The sequence below is a fragment of the Schistocerca americana genome, chromosome 6, assembly GCF_021461395.2.
Source record: "Schistocerca americana isolate TAMUIC-IGC-003095 chromosome 6, iqSchAmer2.1, whole genome shotgun sequence".
NCBI lineage: Eukaryota > Metazoa > Arthropoda > Insecta > Orthoptera > Acrididae > Schistocerca > Schistocerca americana.
The window spans coordinates 559,994,679-560,012,975 of record NC_060124.1 but is presented as its reverse complement, the minus strand read 5'-3'; the positions used below and the strand labels follow the sequence as shown (position 1 = coordinate 560,012,975).

The window sequence follows — 18,297 nt, the reverse complement described above, 5'->3', positions numbered from 1 at the left end:
CCTCTCCTTTTTTGCTCTTTTTTTCCCCACTTCCCTGCCCCACAACCTCCTGACCTGCACCTGTCGGCATTCTAATCCCTGCACACTCTGTCAGACAGTGTTCGTCTCTACCTCCACCTGTACGCTACTATCCCTTCCCCTTCCCCTCCCCCACCCCCTCTAGATTGTTTCTTGTATCCTGCGTGATAGTTGCATTCTGGTCCCACCTGCCAGAGTCGGTGGTCTTGTGTGCATGAGGTGAACTTGCTTTTCTGTATGAGTGGTGAGTGTCTCTCTTTCGCTGATACGGCTGTGGCCAAAAGATTTATGTAAGAGTCTTTACAACTTACTGTACCTTCTTTATGGTAAGTAGCAATCTATATTTTCCCACATTGTTTATGTTCCTACCTGGTGTTTCCATTATTCAACAAATGAGAAATTTGGACACATTTATTGACTTTATCAGATTGAGTCTGGATTACCAAAATTATTACATTGCCCAAAAATAAATGTGACAAAAACGATAAAAAAGTGTGTCAACCACACTCTTATTTCTTAAAAGCCATTGCCAACAGATGCTGGTGCATGACATGATCAGGTAGTTGTGATTCTTTGTGTGCTATGGGCTTATTGTTGTTGGTCCAGATGACAGCAGCAAATATATATTCTCATTACAGTGCAGGCTTTCATTTTTGAATAGATACAGCAATGTGTTGGACAGTAATGTATACTCTAATGAGCCAATTGTTGTAGCCACCTGTTAATAGTAATTTGGTCCACCTTCAGAATGCAGTAGAGCAGTCCAATCAACAAAGAAAAAGTAGAGGAAAAATTCTTTTCATCACCACAAATTTTTGTACTGTATGAGAGGGGGGTGCCATGAACAACATACTAAAAATCCTGACCAGTAGGATTTGAGTGTTGGGGTGAGGGGCATTTAAAGGTCACTTCGTAATTTTCTTCTTCAATAACTTGAAAACTGCAACTTCTAGCAAAAATATTTCACAGTACAAAATTAAACTAGATTAAACTTCTTCCTACAAATAGGTCCTATTAATTTTTCTCTAGAATGAAAAGTATAGTGTTGTAGGTGATGGTAAGATCACAGATTGTTGAAAGTATTGTTTTTACAGTATAAATTAATGTTTATCTTAAAAATTAGGTGTGTTAAAAATAATTATTTAATATATGTGCTGTGTGTAATTGCAGTAGTCATATTAAGGGATAAACTGTGTTCCTGTAGGGGGGAGGGGGGGGGGGGGGGGGCTTAACAGTGTGGAGAGAGAGGATGTGTAGGGTAGAAGCGCAGTGGAAGGTATGCTACCAGATTGTGTTCATACATTTCTACCCACTACATCACAAGAAGCAACTACATGGTTTTTAACAAACTTCTATGCTAGTGGTGCAGTGTGCAGACATGACCAGCAGTGTATTTATTTTCTGCAAAATGCGTTAACACTACATGGAATGCAGATATAAGTTGCTAATAATAATAACACAAGAAATGTGTATGGAGAGAATCTAGGTAAGTCACTGCACACTGTTCTACGCTGCTAAAGGGGAAATTGATTCCAAGTCGTCTTGCACGGCACTGTAGTGTTCTTCCGGAAAAGGCAACTTACTCCAGCATGAATGTATCTAGATTTACTGCCACCTACACTCCATCCTGGACATTCTGCACACTGTGTCACCAGTGCTTCGTAAGGAGCACTGTGGAGGGTCGGTATAACTTTGTGAAAAACTTTGTAGTTACTTCTTGTGTTATAGTGGGGGACATAGAGTGGAGAATCACCTGTTCAGTCTTCAGTTTGCAGACCTATGAAGGAGGGAAGTGCAGGAACATAATCCTTTCCTTGTGCTTCTACCCCACACATTTGCACCCCCCTCCACCCTATTACATCTCCAGAACATAATTTATTCCTTAATATGGCTGTACTGCTCGTAGACATGGTACACACAGTAAATATTTGTTTTTAACACACTTAATTTAATTTAAAGCTAAACATTAATTTTATATCTTAAAATCAATACTTTTAGTAACTGCAGTTATTCCGTCCTCTGCAATGCAGAAACTGTTAGACCTAGAGAAAAAAATTAACAGGACCATTTTGTAGGAAATTTATTATAGTTTAGTATTGTACTGGGAAATTTTTTGTTAGAAGCCACAGTTTTAGACTTATTAAAGAAAAAATAAAAAAAAAAAATATACACACACATTATCCAAAAAGAAATGTGACAAAAAATGATAAAAAAAAGTGCGTGTCGACCACGCTCTTATTTCTTAAAGCCATCGCCAACAGATGCTTGCATGCACCCGCATTTTTACGTTTCAGGAGCTATGTGGCACCAGATGTCTACACAGTCACTGGGTGCCCAAAAATTATTGGCCAGTGGTTTATTCCCATGGAGCTGGTGCCCAGTAGTGTCCCAAATGTGCTCCATTGGGTTCAGGTGAGGCGAATTTGATGACGAGGATATGAATGCGAGTTCACTGTCTTGCTCCTCAAACCACTGTAGCATGATTCTGGCCTTGTGGCATTGACAGTTATTCTGCTGAAGGATTCCATTACCATCTAGCATGATTCTGGCCTTGTGGCATAGGCAGTTATTCTGCTGAAGGCTGCCATCACCATCAGGGAAGGCATCAATTATGAAGAGATACAGGTGGTCCGCAACAGTATCACCTGATACACACAGCTGTCATTGTGCCTTGTGTAACTACCATTGAACCTATGAAAGCCCTGGCTAATTGCCCTCCATAGCATAATACTGCTCCTATTGACATGCATATGTGGCATGGTGGGGGTTTCGAGGAATGATTGAATATCTGGACACGACCATTGACCTAGTGTAACAAGAAATGTGATTCAGCCTACCAGGTGACATGTTTCCATTGCTCCACTGTGCAGTCTCAGTGATACCATATGCACCGCAATCATAATTGAAGATTACATTGAGCGATCACGGGAACACCGAGCCCCATCTTCAACAATATTCACTGAACGTTGCGCTCTGAAACATCTGTGCCCACACCACCTTTGCACTCTGTTTTCGGATCACCATCTATCCTGCTTTGCAGAGGAGGTAAAGCTCCGACCTCCACGTTCTGTGCTGAGATGTGGACGTCTAACAGCTTTTCGCCTACTCATGGTTCCTCTGCCCTTTAACCGATTTTAATAGGCTCGCATGACCTAGCGTTTGAGCAGCAAACCAGATTTGCCTTTTTTGAGATGCTCAGTCCCAGGTACATGCTCATAATTTAACAGTTTCCCCATTTGCTCCTCATCATCGTTGGGATACTGGAATGATACTGTGGCACCAGTCATCATCCAGTCTCATGGTGTGCGGTGGTCAAAATGTTTTGGTTCACCAGTGAAATTAAGTTTGTTCAGTGTGACATTTGAATGTGTATTGTAATGTAAATTTGTGTAATCTTATTATTCATTTGTGTGATATCTTTACATTATTGTGTTTAAGAATTTTAATTTCAAAAAGTTCCGTTTTTTATACAAGTTCACATATTTTCAAAATTTTATTTTATTTAAAAAATACTATTTTTATTACACTGAAACATTACTAATTTAGAATTATAAATTTAAGAATCCATCTGGCAATTTAATCATAGATGTAACCTCCCACAAGGGTGTTAAACACCCCTTCCAAATTTACTTCCAGCCAAGGCATGATTATACTCCAGGAGCTAAACAATCCTGGAACAGTGATGCATCTAGGCTATCAGATTCTGGAGAGCCTAGACCATCATATAAGAAAAAATTGGTGCTTCCTAGAATTTCTGGCAAAAGGTCTAAGAAAAAACATGCTAGCCACATTGGACATCAACACTTTACTAAAGACAAGGAAACCTTATACAATTGACAGTTGTATTAAACAGATGCAGTACTCTTACTATCATGTTGGAAGCTGGACATTGAGATGAGAACGCATTTGAGTTAGAGGGTTACAGGGTTTATAAAGGGGACCCAACCATAAAGAATAAATAAAAAGTCACAATGCATGGAACAGCTTTCGTGATTAAATGGAATCTAACAGAATCTGTAACGAATTTCACATCCCCATCAGAGTGAATATCGCTTCTCTTGCTTAGATCAGTGAGCAACGGCTATAGCATCATAAATCCAGACATACATACCAACAGTAAGAAAAAATCCAGATAAAGTCAAACAGTTGTGATGAACACTAGAAAATGTGACATCAAAAATACCAAAGCACCAGATAAAACTATCCATAGCTGACTTCAGCGCACATATCAGCTGAATATGTCTGACAACAGAAATGAATTCGTTAAAAACTTCACACAAAGGAGTTGCGAAATTGTGATGACAACAGAGAAGCAATGATAGAAATTGTGAAAGAACAAGAACAACAACCAAGGAGGAAGAAATGTAGGTGCTGCGACAGGATATGTGACAAAGTGCTAGAATGTGGACTAACAGTTCAGAAAAATGGAACTCCTGCAAAAAAGGAAAGCTACTGGAACACATTCATTGAGATCAGAAAGCTGATGTCAAAAATTTTTAGAGCAGAGAAATGGAAATATGACAAAAAAAAAAAAAAAAAAAACAACTCGGGAAAGAAGATACAAATGTCAGACAGTACAACACTAGGGACTTTAACAAAGTTTTTAAAGAAGAAATAACAGAGTACACATTGATGAGCCTTTACTGCAAAGATTCAAAAGGGAAAATTAATTACCATCAACAAAGAGAACTGCAAGTTACTAGCAAAATACTTCAAGAATGTTCTAAACTTTGAGAAACAAATAGGACGACTAATTTTCTGACAACCTCTAAAGAAAACCCACCACCTTGGCCAACTGGGTGCCAGATGGGATAAGAGTTGAGATGTGGACACTGGAAGGGAAGTGCGCAGTGGAGACCATTTGATGTTGTCGAAGATTCCTGGAGAAAAGAAGAATATTGGATGATTGGAAACAGGCCATAATTCATCTGCTACATAAGAAGTGAGACAGGGCAGACACCAATGAGGCATATCTCTACTTCCAGTCACCTATAAAATTACATCCAAATCTCTACTGACAAAAGTAAGAGTTCAAGCAGAACACACAATTGGTGAATGTCTGGCAGGGTTCAAAGGAATAGATCTTGCCCGGTGCAAATTTTAACTTTAAAGCAATCGTCACGCTCAGAACATTACTGAACCTTAACACAGATGTTGCCTTCATTGACTTAAAAAGCTATGATTCCATAGACAGACAGAATTCCTAACACTTTAAGAAGCAGGCATTGACAAAACTACCAGACATTTAGTCATGCAGGCGCATGCGCGCGCGTGCGCACACACACACACACACACACACACACACACACCACTTCAAATGTTGCGTTCCTAGGAGAAGTTTCTGAACCCTTCAGAATTGACACAGGAGTTAGGCAGGACGGTGGGTTCACACCAGTTTTCTCCACTTGGGTATTAGACAGAATCGAGAGAGATTGAGATAGAGATTAGGAAGAGAGAAATATTGAAGGAGTCTTTCCGAAACAAGGAAGAGGAAGGATGAAAGTGAAACGTCTGGCTTTTGCCGACAATATTCCAACAATTTCTAATGACAAAGAAGGCACAAAGATAGGGACAGAAATACTTCACAAAATTGTAGCCAAAACCTATGGTATCATACGTCTTTACCAACCCCCCTGGCGACTCACAATTAGCAACAAAAACATGTTTCCGACAGACGCTGATAGCGGTCATGTGGGTACCCAGTGGATACAATGATACTGAGTCATACCTTCAGCGGCTCTGACTATGAGCACCTTCTGCCACTATGATATAGGATGGTTGGTGGCAGCTTCACATCCCATTCTCAGTCACAGCTTTCGACAGTCTACAGTCTTAGTCAGCCTTCAGCAGTTCACTCAAGCATTAGTAGCAGAAGCCTCACAGTGCGCAATCCTATTTAGTTTGCTTCTTGTAATAACTAGATTTTATTACCATTTGTTCTTTTGTAAAGTTTCTTCGCAACACTTGGAGAAAGCTATAAGTTAAGTAAAACTTCTGTTCATTGTATTTATATGTTTGCTAATCATTTCTGCTCGTGTCCAGCTATGCTACGAGGACAGCTGCTGCACCACTCTGTAGCCCATCTGTCCTTACTGCTGTGTACAAAGTAGTACACAGCGAAACCAGATTACAAATATCGTACGGAAAAATATAATGCACTGAACATAACGACAATAGAGAAAAATATCTACAGACACAACATTAAAAGAGTTGATATGTTTAAGTATTTGGAAGAAGGGATACATTCGAATGGATTAGATAACACCACAAATAAAGAAAGACTAAAGAAAAAGAAAATAGCATACAAACTCGGCCAAAACAGAGACTGCATGAATATAATCCCAGAAAATAACTTACTCTATGCATCATTAATTGAACTAGAAGCTCTACACAGATCTGAATGTATTACACTGAATAAAAGAGCTAAACAAGAACAACTAGAAAAGAAAGTAAGGAAACTGTTTAGAAAAATTTAAGGACAAGTAAAAAATAAGGATTACAACTGGGTGAAGAGGAGAAATGAAAATTTAAATAATGACACAATCACAGACACAACGAGGAAGAGGAGATTAAAGTTTTACAATCATATTTATAGAGTGAATGACAACAGCTTAACCAAGGAAATTTTCAGTTTCCTTTTCAAATTAAAAAAACTGTGCAGACTGGCTGGAAGACAAAAGAAAGGATTTGAGAAGACTTAACATCACAGAAGATTCCATATAGAGCAGGGAAAATTTCACCCTGCTGACCAGTACTGTAAAATTTCATATCCAACAGCTAAAAATGCAACCTAGGACATTGATGTCAAATGATCAGATAGGCCACCTGCCAACGCATGATTTAGTTCAAGGAAGATCAGACAAAAAGGATTGCATGCTGTTTAAGCAGTCTAGAATTGACCAAATTCTGTAAAAAATAAATAAATAAATAAATAAAAATATTTAAGAAACAAATCATACCTTTGGTAGAACAAAAAGATTGCAATGTAACTTAAAGGATGCTGTTTCATTATTAACTAGCCACTGATAATGAGTCGTGTCCTTATACTCAGTGAGGTGGTTCAGGTATTTGACCTTGAACCCTGCTGCATGTTATTCGCTATCACAGAGTGAATGACACTTGCAGACTCGCGTAACGTCCCAGTACACAGAATCAAAATAAGGCCATCATATGGAAGATACAGTTTAATGTGCCACGCTATTCTACAGAAAAATTGCTCCAGAATGAGATAGCAGTTCGCCTTGGGTGACACTGTAAGGAAGTTGGAACACCATATTTATCTGCATTTGTCCTTGCAGATATCAGAAACTTCTGAATCATCACATTTACATGCGACACAACTTCTGGAAGACAAAAACCCAATTTCAAAAACCATTTTTTCTGTTGTGTTTATATGTTTGACATAAATGGATTTTTCTAACCCAGTTTAAACTGGTTTTCATAGCATCAGTGTTTTACACATATGGTGTCTGTAAATCAAGACCCAAATTTTGTTTCCTTAATGAGATGAGGCATTAATAATTTCATATTATTTTTCGACTACCTTAGCGCCTGCTCTTCTTCGCTCACATAGGCTGAATTGTCTGCACGGATTTAATCTTTTTTATTCGAATTTTTACGTTAACAAATTGAGTACCTTCTAAACTTTTCACACTAATTAAGACCATAGAAGCATGATCTTTTCCGAATGTACAGGGTGATTATAATATAAGTTAAACTTTGAAACCGCTGTAGAAATAACACCACTGGTCAGAATGACGTCAGATTGCAACGGAATATTATCGAGGAAGGGGGAAGAAAAGTAAATAGTTACAAAATGTAGCAATAGATGGCGCTGTAAGCATTGTATTTTAATAGTGGTCGACGACAAGTGACAAATGAATCATACAACAATGGCCTAAGGTGTACGGTTGACGTTAAAAACACTGTACTACTCAGTGTGTGTTGGTGTACAGGTGTGATACTGTTAGTTACGTAAGTCCATCCACCACAGCAAGGTCATATCACATCAGATGGAAAAAATCAGTTTTTAATTGTCCTGAGGCCAAAAACCGCATAAAAACCATCACTCACATTGGTTTTTAATTTTCCTGACGCCAAAAACCACATAAAAAGCATCAATCAAAATTAAATCGGATTATTAATTTCAGTGTGACTGGCAGAAAACATGTTCAGTATACTGTCCACCGCTTTCTGCAACAAATTGAAATTGAGTAACAGCATGTTCCACAACTGATTGAAGTGTTTCCGGGGTCACACAGTGCATGCCTTCAGTGCAGCTAAGTTTGCAGTCTGAACACTGAACACAACATCTTTCAGATAGCCCCACAGCCAGAAACTACACAGCCAGAAGCCACACAGATTAGGATCAGGTGATCGGGACGGCCAGGCTGTAGGGAAATGGCGGCTGATAATTCTAGCATTTACAAAATGGCGCTTCAGCAGCTTTGCAGTGTTTGGAGGTGTGCCATCTTGCATAAAAATGATCACATCCATGCTGTTGGAGAGCTGGAATGACGTGGTTGCACAAGAGACACTCATAGCACTTACCAGTGACGGTACAGGTAACAGGACCGGAAGCACCTGTCTTCGAAAAAATATGGCCCTACGATAAATGATGCTGTAAACCTGCACCACACAGTGACCTTCTTGGGATGAAGCGGTACTGGTTGATTTGCGTGTGGATTTTCTGTTGCCCATATTCGACAGTTCTGTGTATTGGCCATATCCTGTCAGATGGAAGTGGGCTTTGTCTGTCCACAAAATCTTCCACGGCCAATCATTGTCCACTTCCATGTGAGTAAGAAATTCTAAGGCTAGGGTCTCTCTTGCTGGCAGGTCAACAGGAAGCAACTCGTGCACATGGGTAATTTTGAATGGATAGCAAAGAAGGATGTTTCATAGGATTTTACGCACCAGGCTCATGGCTCTGTCCAGTGTTCGGGCAATTCTCCATGCGCTACACATTTGCATACTGCCACTCGTGTACTCCTGCAGTGCTGTGGCCGCTGCGTCCACCGGTGTCAAATCAATTCATTTCCTTCCTCTACTGTGTCGCACACCAAAAGGACCCGTCTTTTCAGATTTCCAAATAATTTTCTCCAGACCCATGGCAGTCATTGGACCAACGCCTTTTTTTTAAACCCTTCAGTGTTTGGAAGTTCTGCAGAGTGACGTGTGCACAGTCATCATTCTTGTAATACAGCTTTACAAGCAGAGCATGGTCCCTTCATTGAGTCAGTCATGGCAAACGTCGCAGATGTGAAAGGAGGAAAAGCAGTGTACCCAGCTTGTTTTTACCAACTTCAATGAGTCGCGCACATGCCAGGTGTTTTCATTTATGTATTCTGACACATACAGCACCATCTATTGTTCAATTTTCACTCATGTTTTTTCTTCTGCCATACGTTATCACCCTTTTCTGATAATATTATGTTGCAATTTGATGTCATTCTGACTAGTAGTGTTATTTCTACAGTGTTTTGAAAGTTTAATTTTAATTGTAATCACCTTGTACTTCTGACCAAAAAGCAATTCTGGTAGCTGGAGTCCAAAGTTTTTGTTAATCATGCCTTTTGCATCCTTGTAGTAATATTTCCGTAGAAACTTTCAACCCTTACACATTTCTTTATATCTAACTGAAAAAATGAAATACCAATTGTTATTGCTGTAAAATTTTTTTTAATATAACAAAATATTTTCTGTACTGTTTTCATCCCATTTTACCCCCTTAGGTTTGACTGTCCAAAAACAGTGAAACACATACTTTCTTTTTTTTTTTTTTTATTTCCAACAGAGAAGCCAAATACAAATTTTCATAATTACTTTCATAACAAAATAATTTCATAAAACTTTTCATCCCCTTTTTCACTTCCTTAGTGGGTCAAATTTTCCAAAACACTGAAACAAGTTATTATTATTATTATTATTATTATTATTGTGTGTGTGTGTGTGTGTGTGTGTGTGTGTGTGTGTGTGTGTGTGCGTGCGTGTGTGTGTGTGTGTGTGTGTGTGTGTGTGTGTGTGTCTGGAAGTAAAAGCTGTGGAAACATGTTGTGTAATCTGGAGAAACAGTTGAAGAAAGTTAACCCATTGTAATGATTTTTGTGATATGCCAGTACTCAGAATTTGCGGTTGCTTAATGCTCAATATGATTCAGTTAAAAAAAGAGACTAGAACCCACTTATTGAAATGCTGTAGCTTAAATCAGTCTATTACCACAGTATTGAATCTGCTGGTATTACATATAGCAGTAAATGTGTAACTATTGTAAAAAGCAGATATTGTATTTTCTGGCCATGAATGATCATTACAATTGGTTATCAACTGTGCTGCAGTTAACAGTTACAGCACTTATCCTCATGTTTTCGTGTTTGCTATTTACTTATAAGTTTGTTATACAAATCTTAAAGTTTCCTAGTTAACCTAATCCTTTTCTTCCCCACTCAGCACGTGCGTGCTTGTGTGAGTGCGTACACACGTGCGCGCACACACTCACATGCGTGCGCACACACAAATTGTACTCCGTGTATGATCTGTCATCCTGATGCATTTACATTGTCAACTTCACCCCATAAGTGACTTTCAGTTGCCGTTCGTGAAGTTAATTACTTTCGTGGTCCTGCTATGCAGTGTTGCGGAACCATACGATTTGACTTCTTCACCTTGTTAAAACGAGCTGGTCTGGAAGAGAACTCCAGTCTGTCCTAGCTACTAAGTGACGTAAACAGCTTAGCGGTAACTCTTTTGTATTTTACACCCATTGTATACAGCTTCAATTGCAGTGATGAGTGAACAGATCACTTTTACTTTGTAGCCCATTACAGTTACAAACATATGTCTTGCTTTGACATTTGCAATTGAGAGTGGCATTTCTTATCATTATTCTTTGCTTGTTTATTACTGTTTACATTCTTGTATGCATCTTTTTGCTGCTTGACCTGCAAGGCACTGCCAAACTATGACATTCGAAGAACAATCACTGGGCCATAGCAGGTTTATTCGCCATCCACCTTGCCAATTTCTGGAGCTGACAAGACGTACAGTTCATCTGCACATATGTAAAATGAGGGTGTGCACAGTAGGATGTTCCGCACTTAACAACTACCTAAACTGAGTTTTCACTTTTCACGAACAACTGTCATCAGCCTAAGAGGAAAAAAGTGGAACATGTTATTCCTAAGAATCTCACATTTCACCACAAACACACACGGTCCAGTGCAACAACTCATACACACTTTCTCTCCCTCCATCGCTCGCTCCTACCCGTACTCTCATACCTCATTCATTGAATTTTTGAACAATGAGGGGAAACTGTTTATTTACAGTGGTGTCTTAATATTTTGTTGTAGCATTTAATGTCAATGGATTGTTTCAGCAGTGTATTTACATTTATTCCATTTCAGATGAGTTTAAAGGTCATTGCTTACTAGAAGCAGCAAGGCAAGCAGACCCAGCTAAGGTGAAGAAGTATTTAAGTCCAGATGTTGTCAACTTCAAACATCCTTACACTGGTGATACACCTCTTGTAAGTATTTTCTGTTTGTTTATTCATCATGGCTCCGTTTCAGATCTTATTAATAACCTGTGTTTATATAATTACAACATCGTTGAAGCACAGAATAAAAGTGCTATGATGTGCAACATATTAGAAAGCACAAAAGCAGTTAAAAACGTATAATCACAATTATTTGTGTGGTACACATTCTGTGAAATGAAATTTGGAGGGGGGGGGGGGGGGGGGGGGAATAGCACAGTATTACGTAGTTGGGTATTTGATATGGTTTCTGCTAGTTATGTGTCAGATTAAATATTATCAATGCCAAACAGTGCTAAATAACCAAAGTAGATGGTATGAATAGGAATATGCTCCTGCTCCATGTATATTGATTGTTCTGTGATGTGGCCTCATGCTGTATATGGCCACATGAAGTGTAGTCAGTATCATGGTCAGCCCAATTCCAGTAATTTCTTTTGTATCCCCATCCAGTGCTGCAGTCTGAGTTGGACAGAACAGTGAAAATTTTAAATCCAAACAAAACCAATATCTCTTTAGAATTTTAATAATTTCTGGGCAATAAAGGAAGTTAATGGTTACTGCTTTGAGTAAAATATATGAGATACACAACAAATCCCATTTATGGAAAAATGTTGTCTGTAATACTGAAGGAAACACAGACAGGTAAATGTTGGAATTATTGCATCGTCTTTATGACATCTGATGCTTCACAATTATAGATAAGAACAACATTTTAAAAATGGAGGATAGAAGCAAAGTTTTGATAGAACAAGGGCCAGTGAGCGGTTTGATGAGTGGTTTGATTTCTAGAAATGGAAAGTATAGAAAACTAATTCTGATCAAATTTTCAGCGGTAAAAGGGGCAATAAATGAAAACCAGCATACATTTAAAACATTTGTGGCAACAGACAAAACCTTTGGCAATGTTCAGTAGAATAAGATGTTAGGAATTCTGGTAAGAATTGGTAGGACAGTCTGTACCAGTACACATACTCGTGCCCTCCCTCCCTCCCTCCCCTCCCCTCCCTCCCTCCCTCCTTCCCTTCATCTCCCTCCCTTCATCTCCCACCCTCCATCTCCACCTCTCCCCCTCCCCATCAACACGTCCCCATCCCCTCCACCATCTCCTTGCCTCCCTTCAGCACTCTCTGCCACCAATGCCCCAACTCCTGCTCTTTGATTGTTTGAAAGCTTGCAAGCTCATGAGGCAGAGGAACCTTAATATTTTGCTCTCCACCAAGATCAGTCCCGCGTTAAAAAGAAAAGCAGGGTTACAGGTGTACAGTGCCTATGAATTCACGCAAATGTGCTGTCATCCTTTTTTTGAAAAAGGATTTTATCAGAGAAAATGAATTTAAGACATTCTCCAATATCTTAAGAGTTCAGCTAAAGGAAATACTTGCAACTTATCAAAGCTATAAAGGATGGCATAAGAAGGTCGGGAGGGAGGGGGTCAATGAGTATTAGCAGTGTGTATGGCAAAGACTTCAAACATTTCACAAGTCGTTAATGTCTTTGATACAAAGATTACTCATCATAATACGGGGGGAGGGGGTGGGGGGATTTTATGCCAACCTTTTAAAAATACTGTGATTTAGTCAAACAATGGAAAATTTAGAATTGAATCTATCAATATTATGAAAATGATAGTCATGTTGATAAATTGGGTTTCTGCCGGTTATTCGCGGCTTTCCTGCACGATATTTCAACTGCGTGACTCGTAGATAGGCACAAGAAAAAGACCACAAAATGAGCTTTCGGCCAACAAGGCCTTTATTGAAAATTCACACACACACACACACACACACACACACACACACACACACACAAACAAACAAACAAACAGACAGGACCACAGTCTCTGGCAGCTAAAGCCAACCTACAAACAACAACACATGGTAACCAGGTAGGGGTAAGGAGGAGGCTGGTGCAGGATGGGGGAGGGATAGCAGGGTAGGGGTGGGTATAGTAAAGGCAGCTAGGTGCAGTCAGGAGGTTAGTCGGTGGGTAGAGGGGGGGATGGGGGGGGGGGGGGAAGTAGCAGAAAAGAAGAGAAGTAAAAAATACTGGGTGTGTTGGTGGATTAGAGGGCTGTGTAGTGCTGGAATCAGAACAGGGAAGGGGCTAGATGGGTACGGGCAATCACTAATGAAGCTTGAGGCCAGATGCTTTATACACTCCAAGACAAAAAACAATAATGCATCGTGAAGGAATTATCCAAATGGGACGGAAATTGGTAGATGTGATGTATCTATACAGACAGACAAAGGATTACAATTTCAGAAAAATTGGGGGATTCATTCAAGAGAAAGAGCTTGACAAATTGAGCAAGTCAGTAAGGCACTGATTCATCTCTGGCCTTTATGCAAGTAGCCTTTTGGCTTGGCATAGATTGATAGAGTTGTCGGATGTTCTCCTGAGTGATATTGTGCCTAATTCTGTCCAATTGGTGTGTTAGATCGTCAAAATCCCAAGCTGGTTGAAGAGTCCTGCCCATAATGCTCCATATGTTCTTTGTTGGTGAGAGACCTGGTGACCCTGCTGGCCAATGTAGGGCTTGACAAGCATAAAGACGAGCAGTAGAAACTCTCATGATGTGTGGGCAGGCATCTTGCTGAAATGTAAGTCCAGGATGGCTTCTGCAAAGTGGAACAAGAAGGGGTGTAGAATATGGTCGATGTACCGCTGTGCCGTGTGGGTGCTGTGGATGACAACTGAAGAGGTCCTGCTATAAATGAAATGGCACCTGAGACCATCACTCTAGGCTGTCGGGCCATGTGGCAGAAACAGTCAGGTTGGCATATCACTGCTGTCCGGTGCATCTCCAAATGCATCTTCCCTGGTCATCGGTCAGTTTGAAGCGAGATTCATCACTGAAGACATTTCAACTCCAATCAGTGAAATTCCAGGCCCTATATGCCCAACACCAGTTTAAATGGGCTTGTTGGTGTTCAGAAGTCAATGGTAGTTGACATCCCTGACTGTCGCACGCCATATAGTCTTATAACCAGGGGCGATAGTCTGGGGTGCCCTTTCATTACATAGCAGGACTCCTTCTGTCACCATACGCAGCACCCTTGCAGAACAGTGATACATCAACAGTATTCTTTGCCCCTTTTTGTTGCCCTTCAGGGCAAGCTATCCTGAGCATATGTTTTAGCAATAATACCTGCGTGCACACAATGAGAGGTACAACTGCTCATTTTCCTGCTTGAGAAACGTACCTTGGCCAGCAAGGTCACCGGATCTCTGTTCCATTCAGAACATTTGGAGCATTAGGGGCAGGGCCCTCCAATCAGCTTGGGATTTGTCACAGCTCCTCTCAGGAAGATATCCAACAACTTTATGATTTTCTCTGATAGTAATCATTTGCTTGTGTGTACAAGTACATCACATCTACCGATTTCCATCCCATTCAAATAATTTCTTTGTGGTGCATTTTGTTGTTATTGTTTTTAGTGTAATTTAAAAATATGAAAAAAAAATTTATTGTGTGTGATGATGTCTTCTTCCAGACTACATAAATGTTTTAAATTTTACAGTGAAACTTTAAACCCAAATAGTTTAGGTTGAAGTACCCTCTCTCCTTGGTAATATATATCATTCAAAATGTGTTAGTATTGTTAGGATTAATGTAGCAAGTGTAAAATTAATTGGTAATGACAGCAAATTAGAAGCAGATTTGGGAGCATATTGAAACCAGCAACTATAAGCACTTGAATGGTTAGGTTTGTTTATATTCTGAAAGAATACAAAAGTGGGGTACAAACTTCAGTTAAATAAGGTCTAAGTCCTTGGTTGTAAGATGGAGAATGTGTGATTGCTACCCATTGTGATACAGATCATCTTTTATTATAATTTCAGATTGAAAATTCTTAGAGCTACTATAAAACTTAAGTGTGTGTGTGTGTGTGTGTGTGTGTGTGTGTGTGTGTGTGTGTGTGTGTGTACGTACTCTTTTTATTTTTATTCCCATGAGCTACAATTATACCTCTCTCTCTTTCTTTCACAGCATTGTGCTGTTGCTTCACCTTATCCTAAAAGAAAGCAAGTCATGGAGACACTTATTCGGAAAGGAGCTCATCTGAATGAAAAGAATAAAGACTTTCTTACTCCATTGCATATAGCAGCTGACAACTCACATTATGATGTATTAGGCGCACTGCTAAGCCATGGAGCAAAAATTAATGCCGTCGATGGATTAGGACAGACAGGTATTTAGTTGAACTCTTCAGTTAAAGGAATAAGAACACATTTATTAAAAACTGTTTGTTGTAAGAAGATACTGTGTTAATTTTCCAATGACAGAGAAGCTTATAGTAAAAATCACATGAAAATGTGGTCTAACACTACGTATGTCGCAATGTGCACAGAGTCTAATTCTTCTGACAGTATGTAAAGGGCTCATAATTCTATGCTACGTGTTTTCCTCATAAGACAGTAATTTTATTAATAAAAAGCTGTTTAGTAGTGCACATATGATTTATTATTTATCTTAATTCAAACTTAGGAGAAACAGTGATTATTCATTATAAATGTGGGGTGAGAGGGGAAACATTGCATAAATCTGAACTATTAACAAATTTGATTGAAGTTTCTTGGTTCACAAATTTGAATACCATTGGCCCTCTATATTGCATACAGAATTTTCTATGCCTTTTATTCAGTTTTATATTGCATTCATAATTATTTACTAAATGTTTGTTCAAATATTATGAATGGTTTACAATATTTTTTTAAATAAGTAAAAACTTAGCTTCTCATCTGAGTGTTGTAAAACGGCATGAAAACAGTTCCATAAAATTTTGAGCAAACTGCCAAATGTCTGCAACTTGCTGCCACGATATTTCGGTGCAGAGTTTCTGGCCATCTTCAGGTGAATACTGACGAAAATGCACTGAGCTCATGTATTTAAGATCCTGCCATCATGTGCATGGTTTATCCAGCTCACGTCGTGCATATGCAACTTAAGCACATGCAATTCTGTTGCAAATCTGCACTGCACTACATGCCCCCTCTCATGAAAACTTGCCATACACATATCAAATTTTCTTCATACCGTACAATTACAGAACAATGCTGGCTATGAGGAGGTTTTTCTATGACAGGATTCCATGCAGAGTTTAACTGAAAGCTGCCATCTAAATTAATAAGGGACACTGATAGCCGTTTTTTGATGAGGTGAGCTTTCACCATGAAGGGCATGCGGCGCAGTGCTCAGACTAGCAGCAGTAGCACATGCACTCAAGCAGCATGTGGACAATGCCAACTGAATACATCACAGAAGTGCCAGTGGGGTCTTAAAGACGTGAGGTCAGTGCATTTTCATTAGTGTTCACCTCAAGATGGCAAGAAGACTCTTCACTGAAATATCATGGCAGCAAGTTGGAGACATCCAGCAGTTCACACACAATTTTATGGAACAATGTGTTTTGTCTGTGGTTAGTTTTGCTATCCCATTAGTAGAAATCACAATGGTTATAGTTTACTTCTTCAAATATTATTGCTTATTAGTTTTATTTAACAGACCTACTGTATACTCATACAATGGAAAATCCAGATTGGAATAACAGTGTGTGGTTGCCTGCCACCATTCAGCACCTCCTGTATGTGATGAGTGCAAATCTATATTTTTTAAAAATAATATGGAAAGGGTAGACCACTATTCACCACATAGAGGAGATGTTTAGTGAGCAGACAGACACATTGATAAAGACTTCTAGGTATTATTAGCTAAGGGACTAAGTCCCTTATCAGATATGTACAAAACAAAACACATGCACAGCTCATCCACACGTCACTGGATGCTAGAGCCAGCTGCAACCACATCCGAAGCAAGCAACAACCATTGCCAGAATGAGTAATGGGGGTTCAGATTTGGGGGGGGGGGGGGGGGGGGGGACAAGAATGTGTGTGGACAGTGCAAAACCACAATGAGAGAAGTGGGAATGATATCCCTCATTTCAAGCCATGACGAGAGTTTGTCGGAATGCTGGTGGAGACTATGATTCAAATGCTGGGTGGTACAGAGTCCTGAGGAGGGGTGCTACTATGTGGCCCAACATTGGGTATATGGCGCATGGTTGGTGGCTAGGGAGCCTAGGCATGAGAGACTTTAAATGTAAATTGAAGGGGAACACTGCTGTCAGCTGCAGTGGGACGTTACACAGACTCAGCAGCGACATGTGGAAAGTGTATCAAACAGGAATTTGAACCCAGGATCTCCTGCTTACTAGGCAGGTTCGTTAACCACTGCGCCATCCAGAACACATCATTATCGCAGATGTGCAGATTATTTCGGCGTGCATCATGGCCGACTCACATTCCCAACGAATGCCACCTGTCAGTCATTCCCTGTCCGTTGACTCCATGTTTGCTACTCTGCGATTCCCACAGGAGGTTGGACATATTTGTGCATCTGCACTGAAGAAGGTGAATCCATTGCCCAGCTAGGCGTATCAGTTGTATGAGCGCGTGCTGTCTGCTCTTTTGGACATGTCCAAAAGAACAGACACCGCACAGAATCTGCAGCTGTGGAACATTAAATGTGAATTGGAGGGGATCACTGCTACCAACTCCAGCGGAACATTAAGAGGAATCAGCAACAATGAGAGAAAATGTATAACAGACTGGGATTCAAACCTGGGATCTCCTGCTTACCAGGTAAGTTCATTACCTAATTTGCCATCTGGGACATGTTCGAAAGAACAGACTGTGTGCATTCATATAATTGATACGGTCAGCCAGGCATTGGGTCCACC

General features: G+C 39.8%; 1 protein-coding gene across 2 annotated transcripts in view; it reads left to right on the top strand.

The window, feature by feature from the left end:
• The window catches only part of LOC124619201 (poly [ADP-ribose] polymerase tankyrase), a 301,869-nt gene that overhangs the window by 106,304 nt on the left and 177,268 nt on the right, over positions 1-18,297 (top strand). For both annotated transcript variants that reach the window (XM_047145420.1, XM_047145419.1), the window contains exons 5-6: positions 11,424-11,545; positions 15,549-15,750. In XM_047145420.1, coding sequence (XP_047001376.1) covers positions 11,424-11,545; positions 15,549-15,750 — 324 coding nt within the window. The remainder of the gene's footprint in view (positions 1-11,423; positions 11,546-15,548; positions 15,751-18,297) is intronic.